We start from the raw sequence: 9,462 nt of genomic DNA on the forward strand, positions 1-9,462 counted from the left end.
AATTTAACTTTCAACTGTATCTGTTGTATGGTGTGGTGCATACTAAAGACAAGTAAATTGACCAAAACAGTATTCTAAGTCATAACTTAAAATGTAAAAATCATGACAGTAATTTCCATGACAATATAACTTTGGCCAATCATGTTTTTGCTTATATTATTAGTCTATATATATTTTTTGCTTTTCGTCTAAATATACAGTTCCTCTAATTGAGATCATTCCAGTCATTTTTTTTCCCCTAACCTTGTTTTGCACAGTCTTCGTCATTTGCCCCTCATTGTTTTACTGCCCCGAACTGACTTGTACGACTGCATGTGACAAGTTCTAGAAACAAAATCCTAAATCTTGAATAGTGTATGGATTTCCTCCCCGAACAATCTGAGATTCGAGATTTGTGACGTAACAAACGTAGAACTAACCCTACTGCTATGAAGACCCACACAAGATGCCACACAGCGTTTTAATGCAAATGGCAGCTATTTATTGTCGTCCCTAGTCGGTCGAATGGGGTCGAAACATGGAGTCTGTCTGTAGCAATCTGATCAGACGTATCATCCACAGGACGTGCTACGCAGGACTCCAGGCAACCACCATGATACCCCCTGCTCCACTTTTACAGTAACCTACTTAGAAAGTCCAAGACCTCCCTTGTTTGAGACATTTACACCAGCAAACCCTATGAAGGTGTTCTATATGTGTTGGATTCATCAGATACAGAAGAATTACAAGTGAACACAGGTTTATTTTCTTCCCCAAACCTTTCGTAAATGCTAAACGTAAATGTTTTTTGTTTCTTAAGTATCACATTTAATCATTAAAATTAAGCCATTTCAACTTTGCACATGTTGCTTGCATTGCAAGCAGCAGTTAGAAAAAGACATAACCATATTTCAATATTTTTTTTAAGTGATACATTTCAGGTGGGAATATCCTGTCTTCACAGTTGCAGGAGAAGTCTTTGTCATTCAGGTGTTTCCCACTGTAAGACAAGGGAGACAAGAAAGAGATTGTGGATCATCCTGGACACACTGGAGAGCAGGTGTCTCAAGCCATCTGTCCCGCGAGATGATTTAATGTGGCCCGCTTACATGTTTTGAATATATTGTCAAACCTTATAATTTTTAAATCACGATGCTCTATTATAAACAGAATAAAATAGAATATAACAAAAAAAAAATTTCATGATGATAATGATATGATTTGAGTTTGAGACCCCTGCCCAGGTTAGTACAGGTATATCTTTATAGCATGACAATGGCTTCAGTGTCCGGTAGTAGACAGCTTACGATATTTGCTGTCAGTCTCGGCATGGCTTATTCATTGTCTGTGATATCCCAGTCACGTTTCTTGCATGTTTTGTGGACACTAGACTAACATTTTACACATGAGGGGTTCCAAAGCTAAAGAAGAGAAGAGGAAAGGGAGAGAGAACAGAATAGAGAGGAAAAATAAGATGCGCCCCGCCTTGTCCTTGTCCGTACATTCTCCCTATTGTTCCACTTGCGCATTGAACTTTGTTGTCTCTGATAAACAATAGAAACCTCCAATGTATTGACTCTTGCAATGCTGCCATAAACTTTTCAAACAAACTTGCAGAGCTACACAGGGATGGGCCACTTTAAGAGCAGCCACCATTGAATTCTCTCTGGTCCTGACAAATGAGGAGGATGAGAGCGCGGTGCTTATCCCACTTGTGTTCTAACACGTGCACTTTCTGTTCATAAACACTGTGGTTTCTACCTGGGGTTGAGACGATCGAATATCTTCTCACGTTTAATCCAAGCTCCTCTTCCCACGATAGATCACTAAAGAAAAGACAGAGATGAGATTTTATCAGCGCATATTTTTGTATAGTCCTATGAACACTGCGTCAAAAAAAACAGGTTATACAGTAGTTATAATTGAATAGGATACTTACCCATGCCAACATTGCTGCCTGAGCAGGATACTGTGGGAAATGAAGAAACAATAAGAAAGCTCACATAATACATTTACATGAATTACAATACTATAACCATAAAACCAAGGAATATTAGGTATGCACTAGCTAATGCGATGTAATCATTTTTTAAAGGCTGTTTTCCCCCTTGATTCTTCGTTCCATCCCTCACCGGAGTACATCCTGCGTGGACAGAAGCTCACTTTGTTGCCATCCTGCCCCACAGGCGCGACCACGACCGTGTACACGTCGCCGCACATGACCTCCTGCACGTCGCAGAAGCTGCTCCAGGGGACAGGGATGCAGGTGTAGTTGGAGCCCGTCCCGTAGAGGTCCACCGTGTGGTTGTGGGTCGGCGGGGGACCCGAGGACCGCCAGTACACCCTGAGGGAACTGTTGACCATGCGATAGAGCTTGACGCTCGTCGGACAGCAAGCGCCTACGAGGGGTTGATGAGGGAAAAGAGAAGGATGTTGTAACTTTGGGACCTTCTACATCATCGATCAACGGTTAGACCTACTGAAATGTATTGTTAGCAAAGGTAGAAATGTGTGTATTTAACAGTTTGACAATCGGCAATGATGTCCTCACTGGATGAAAAGCCGTTGTAGCTGCAGTGCGACTTGTGGCCCGTGCTGCTGATGGCTTCCAGGGCGACGCTGTAGTTGGTGCCGCAGGTGATGCATCCCATCATGCAGTGCGTGTCCAGGGTGTGGCACTTGGCGTGTCCACGTGGGGACGTCAGGGCCGTGACGTAGGAGCGGGCACCGCGTCCCGGGGACCAGGTCACGTTGGTCATGGCTTGCGTGACCTGCTCCACGTGCAGAGTCGTGGGACAGCAGGGACCTTTGGGAAAGCCACGGAAAATGTTTGTATTGCAGCGAATGGCTGTGCGTTCATAATGACCATGATGCTAATGTGATTATTTAGGGAGTTGCCATGCATAAATCTTTCTGGGACTAAAGATTTGGAACTAAAGATTGTGGGACTAAGGATCTTATCTAATAGATGTAATAGCTGTGTGATAGTTTTTGACCATAATTTGCTTTAAAACTTGGATACTTTCTTTGCTCATAATCTCTGTGGATGTCCTGCGATTTACCTGTTTCCAAAGGCACGCTGTAGCTGGGCAGACTTTGCCCAATCGCTGTGGTGGCGACGACCACGACTTCGTAGGTTGTCCCGCAGGGCAGCTGCGTGAGCTCGCAGAAGGTTGACTGCGAGTGGCACGTGTGCGTGTCGGTCCGTCCCGTGGCGCTGACGGTGTACGTGGTGTTTGGAGTGTTGGGGTCTGTGAAAAGCACTCTGGCCGTGGTGGAAGAGGTCTGGGTCACGTTCAGGATCTCCGGGGAGCACGGAGCTGCGTTACGACAGAAAATAGGGTTGTCGTGTTTAAGATTGGAAGCTTGGATTATTTTAGGTGAACGCGTGAGGTGAAGTATTAACATGGTACCTGTCTCATGCGTGTGTGGTTTGCAAGTGTGGTTGCAGCCCCGCAGCTCGCTGCAAGGTGTGACCACTATGGAATACATGGTGTTGCACCTCAGGTCAGACAGTGCACACACTGGCGCTGTGTCGTTGCAGTGGATCACGTCATCGGTCTGCTCCGCCGTTGTCTCATACAGTTCTGCCCCTCTGACCGATGACCACATGATCTCCAGGGTCTCCGTGGAAACCAGCTCTACAGACACATCCTCTGGGCAACAAGGGACTGGGGAGACAACATGGTGAGAGAGAATGTGAAGACATGACGGATGAAGTGGTTACAGTGTGTAAAAATGTGTTTCTATGAGGGTGTGTCAGGTAGTGCAATCTGTGTGTGTGTGTGTGTGTGTGTGTGTGTGTGTGTGTGTGTGTGTGTGTGTGTGTGTGTGTGTGTGTGCGTGTGTGCGTGTGTGCGTGCGTGCGTGCATGCGATATTCCTACTAGTGGTGTAATTAAGCACGTCTCCCTGTGGACTGGAGCCGGACGGGTTGTAGGCGAACACGGTGGTGAGGTAGGTGTAGCCGCACATGCAGTGGAACTGGCAGGTGGTGCGGGTGGTGTTGCACAGTTCCTCGGCCCCGTCGTCCCTCTTGATGAAGGCCATGTAGTACTCCACCAGGGGCACGGAGCTCCACGCCACCCAGCAGCTGCCTGCCTCATGCTCCTCCACCCAGATCCTCTCTGGAGGACACGGGACTGTCAGAGAGAGAGAGAGAGAGAGAGAGAGAGAGAGAGAGAGAGAGAGAGAGAACAATGTCAGGAAATTTGTAAATATGTAATGTCAGTTTTCTAGGAGTTTGTACATTGGTAGGTACACCTGTAGGGAAATTGGATATACTGTACCCACACGTAATAAAGTCTTCAGGCACTGAGGGGTCGCTGGGTCCCGCCTGGTTTTCGGCCGTGACAAAAACCGAGTGGTTCTGGCCGCAGTGCAGTGGGGCGATGATGCAGTAGCTGTCGGCAGCAGAAGTGCAGTTCTGGCCATTGCTGGAGAAGGCCGTGTACATCTCGGCACCCTGAACGAATTCCCAGTAGACGGTCATTCCCAGAGCCCTGCCCTGGGTGAGCATCACATGGACCGTGTCCGGACTAGGGGGACCTGTTGAGGGGGTGAGACGCTTAAGTAAGCTGCGGGGCTGATGCAGTGATCGATTCGGCAACCTTTCCATCTAATCATCGTCTGCTCCCTGATATTGAAATTGACGATCATCCCAGCCACCGCTCTTCTCCGCGCTTACGTGTGATCTGGCAGGCGGTGAGGTCGTCTCCGGGGCGGCCGTCCGAGTCCCACGCCGTGCCCTTGATGCAGTAGGTGGTGCCGGGTTCGAGGTCGTCGAAGGTGACCGTGGGCTCGGTCCGGTTGAGTTTGAGGCGGGAGTCGGAGCCCTGCTGGATGATGCAGAGCGTGTAGAGGACGGCGTGCTCCACCGGGGACCAGGTCACGTGAATGGTGCCGTTACTGGGGGAGGAGGTGTTCAGCTCTGGGGCAACCACCACTACGTACAAAGGGACGGAGGATGGAAATGAATTCATTAATAGGCGGGTAGTTGAGGAGGTGTTGGGTTGGAAGTTTGTGGACAAACATTTTCCACTCTACCCATCCAACCCATCCAACCTCCCCTTCCAGAAATTTCAGTGCAGTACAGTTCAGTTAAGCACCAGAGGTGTGAAACGCAATTGGTTATGCCCGTGATCGTGTTACGTCCAGTTTTCCTGCGCGAGGGGAGACAACCCAGTTCTCATGGTTTCCCTTTTCATATTCAGAGAATGACAGAGTGCAAAAGGGATGGATACGGTTTCCAACCCCACTGTACCAGCCTCCCCTAGTAGATACTGTGACAATGGAGCGGTGAAATGACACTCTGCCACGGCTGACGAAGGGAAATAGCGAGGTATTGTACCGCGGAAACAACGGGAGGTGTAGGTTTCACTTTCTGTATGCGTTATTACCATCTAAAGTAAACAGATTTTTCATGTGAGTTCATGTAATTTTTTAATGTGAGTTTGTTGAGTGGATTCTTCTCAGTACCACACTAAATAACAATTACGTTGTCAGTTTTTCAAGTTTAATACCTATAAGTGAGTCCTTTATTGCACCTTACTGGTGTGAGGAATCAATGGTACTTAAAAAAGTTTTTTTGAAACAAAGTTAAGCTAGGTATTGGTATTGGGATTGGTATTGGTATTTTTGGATTGGTATTGGTGTACCTGTCCTGATCTGGACAGGGTGCGAGGGCTGGCTGCGGCCGCCGGAGTTGACGGACATGACGCTCAGGGCGTAATCTGTGAAGGGCTGGAGCTGCAGCACGGTGCCCGGGGAACTGGTCACCAGCGTCTCCTCGAAGAAGTCTTCCGTCTCCGACTCAGCCCTCAGGATGTAGCCCGTCGCCCCGGAGACCTCGGAGAACTCCACTGTGATGCTGTCGCTCTTCTTGGAGTAGGCCTGGTCGATGGCGGGCACCTCGGGAGCTGAAGGGCCAGAGTACGGCGGTAGGAACAACTCAAACAACCGTAAGACCACTTCCCTTTCACCCTTTCACGATATATCGGCAAGCGACCTGTGGTTTCCTCCGTCTCTGCGCTGCTGAGGACGTTAAGGGCGTTGTCCATGGCCTCCACCTGCATGGTGTACATCGTGTTGGGCGACAGGGAGTTGACCGATCCCATCACTGTATTACTGCCGAACTGGGCGAAGACGGGACGTTCGGGCGAGTTCTTGGCCGTGGCGGTGATCTTGTAGGAGCTGGCGCCACTGTGGCCGCTCCATTGCACCGTCATGCTTTTGGACGTCACCGTAAACACCGACAACGTGATGTCTGCGACGCGAAAGAAAGCAGAAAAGAAGAAGAAAGAAGTGATCAAATCAATGTAGCGAGGGTTGATCAGTGTTTTTGCATATCTTTAACATAGGGTCAATCGTAAACGTTTGTTATTGTAAAGGAAAATGGAAAATAAGTTGTTGGGAGTTTTTTTTACCATTCTGAGCTGCACATATCTGAAAATGAAGTAAAAAGCATAATTTGTTTTTGAATAGAAAGAGACAAGGAAATATTTCAAAAACAAGGATATTATCCTCAAGCTGCTGGAGGCAAATTATCCCCTGTATCATATTTTCAGCGCATGAGAGGCTGCAGACTGCACATTAGCTTCAGTCAACACAGATTTGGGGACTGGTCCGTGCAGGTATTTCTTTCAGGTCTGAATGAATTTGTCTATTGAGCTAAGGTTGGGCATGCCACATGCACTTGTTGAAAGCAGTTTTGATACTCAAAAGAGCCTGTGTTCCTTTTTTTTTTTTCCCTCTTCCCCTCCGAACCTCCCTCCCCACGATGCACGGTGCACTTTCTTTTCTCTCTTGTAATATCAGAAAAATAAACGACACAATGAATTCAATCTGTTTCATCCTAAGGTGATGGAAAAATGTCCTTGGTGAGAAGTTTATTTGAAGAGTTTCAAGAGGAAATATGTATATCTATAATATAACAGGATGTCCTTACCTCTGTTAGACTGAGCAGAAGCAGTAGTTTCAGCATCCTTGAATCTGGACCCCCCACCGTGCCTAAAGGGCTTTATTTAATGTTCTTTCTTCTCCTGGAGGTATAGCCTGGAGGCAGGTTGTGTGAGGGCTTATTCTGATTTTGTCTTCGTGGAAGAAGGGCAGCCTTAACTTTTTACCTCTTCTTTTTTTTTGGGGTCAGATGGTCCAGATCCTTTAATGTTTCAGCGAATGCCTAATAGCCGAGAGGTTTAACTCCTCCCCCAAGGGGATGTGGACGTCCTATCGTAGCGGGAGGAGGAAAGTCACCTGTATCAGAGGGAGAGTTTAGTTTAACACTTTTTGAGACCTTTTTAAGACAAATTTTAATGACATTTAAGATTTTGGGACAAATAATCTCTATTTTTCAATCAATTATTGCAGGTAAGTAATGTAAATTTGCTACAGGGCAGAGGTAAATTTAGGGTAGAAACAGGGTTATGAACTAGATCACCATGTCCTGTTATAACAGATAGTATGAATGACGTCATGGTAAGTATGAAGTGTTTTTGGTTCATCTAAAACAGTTAAGTGTAAGTAAATATGAGGGTTCAGAGTATTGGGTTCAAGGTTGACTCTAGTGCCAAAGAACCTGACTCACTTTTTGAAAAAAAAACCAACAATAAATAAATAAACAAATAAACAAACAAACAAACAAATAAATAAATATATATATATATATATATATGGATAAATAAAACCAATTAATGTTATATTATTATGATATTTATGCAAAATTGTGTTTCAAATAAATTCCTCTAATATCTTTGTAAAACTGAATTTAAGACATTCCTAAGACATTTTAACCCTAAGTAAAGGTGGTACAAGTCAAGTCAACAGGTTCCCAGTGAATTTCCCTCTGAATCCCAACTTTACATCATGTTTGGGAAATGAGCAGCTTTTAACCCTATGGAGAAACGCAACCCGAAAACCTCCTCTTGATGCCCTATTTTCTGCGCACTACATAACAATACACCCTGTTACATTTTTCATGATTGATATTTGCTTTTTTTTCCCCTGGTTTGAATCGCTTGTATGAGCCCGTTTCAACGTCGATCACTCACTTCTCTGCTCCGTCGATATCAGATCACCAAACACACCTGGATTTTAGAGGTTATGCGGTCACATATGCATGGATATTATACGGCACCTGCAATGGGTAGCGTATCATTTACAATTGAAAACAATGGCTTACCTGCTCTTGGATGTACAAATATACAATTATTTATTTACTTACTAAATAAGATACAGCTCAGATACATCTATCTCCTTTTACGATGAAAACTATTATAGAAATAACAGGTGAATTTTAACACTAAAATGTCAAACTTCAGGGTAGTTATGTTAGGTGAGATTAAAGAAATGCCTAGCACCACTGGAAAAGTATTACCTTAGATGTTATTCTACAGTGTGTCTGACCGGCTGTCTATCCATCTATCCGGGCTTTTAAAAGGCAAGGCTGGAATAATAACCTTCTATTCCCGAGCGGCGTCACATCTCCCCCGTGAGCCCTGGCCGAGTGGGTGGATCTCCAAGGGCCAGATACCGGCAGAAATATTTTGCAGATAAAGGCCCAAAGGGGAAACATGATCGAGTTCAACTTCAAACCACCGCCGACCCGATCCCCGATCTACAACCTAGGCTGCTGACGCCGCAGCAGACCATTCTCCCGCCCAATATCTTCTTTTCATCACCTCGACATTAAGTCAAAAATGCATGTCAAAATGACTTTGGTGGTGAATGGTATTAAAACATATTGGAAGAATTGACAGACTCTGGAGAAAAAATGGTTCACAATGAAATTGACTATCTACATTTTTGGCTTTGGACTATCAGGGTCTTTGGCACTTCCCATTTATTTGACCAACAAGACTCGTGTACAGCTCACATAAAAGCCAAAAGCCAAAGAGCGATCTAATTTCCCCAGTGCATGTAGTGTCCACAATCAATTACACAAAACTGATTGACAAACTGATTCCTATTTATTTGCTTTACCCATTTCTGCATTCTGTTTTCCGTGGGGATGGAGCATTTCATTTAGCATTTCAGCCTCAAAAAGATGCTTTGGGAAACACACCAATGAGGATCTGCTGTGCTGGGTTTGAAGACAATCCGATGTCAAGTGCTTGAGGAATCGGAGTTCCTTCGATTATTTAAAAGTTCTCCATACACACTTGATGTCCTGGTTTCAGACCATTATGAATCCGATCTGCAATTGGAAGTTTATTGCTCAAAAGTTGAGTTACATCTGGTGGGTAAATATAGGCATTTACTCATTACCCCCACAAGGTTTACTCCTGAACTTGAACTTGAACTTGTTAAAAGGCAGCTTTACAATAGTTCAGTGTTAGAGCAAGTAGTATCAATGTAAAAGTTACTGGGAGTATTCAACAAACTGGTTTAGGGTTAAAAATGAAGTGGAAATCCATGAGATTGTATGTATTGTATTGTCGGGCAGATAACACAACAATTCCCACAATTCCATTTTCAATTCCATTCA

At 45.1% G+C, this 9,462-nt stretch overlaps 1 protein-coding gene across 1 annotated transcript; it reads right to left on the reverse strand.

Annotated features, from left to right (window-relative positions):
* Positions 1 to 1,773: 1,773 nt before the first annotated feature.
* Positions 1,774 to 6,960, reverse strand: fndc7a (fibronectin type III domain containing 7a; the record flags this gene model as incomplete). The annotated part of the gene is made up of 13 exons (XM_080011274.1): positions 1,774 to 1,805; positions 1,919 to 1,948; positions 2,112 to 2,378; positions 2,531 to 2,785; positions 3,042 to 3,299; positions 3,393 to 3,650; positions 3,866 to 4,120; positions 4,272 to 4,526; positions 4,666 to 4,923; positions 5,636 to 5,896; positions 5,986 to 6,243; positions 6,404 to 6,422; positions 6,925 to 6,960. The coding sequence occupies 13 exons, from the start codon at positions 6,958 to 6,960 to the stop codon at positions 1,774 to 1,776; spliced, it is 2,442 nt and encodes an 813-aa protein (XP_079867400.1).
* Positions 6,961 to 9,462: the final 2,502 nt, after the last annotated feature.

The sequence above is a fragment of the Zeus faber genome (genome assembly GCF_960531495.2).
Source record: "Zeus faber genome assembly, chromosome: 12".
NCBI lineage: Eukaryota > Metazoa > Chordata > Actinopteri > Zeiformes > Zeidae > Zeus > Zeus faber.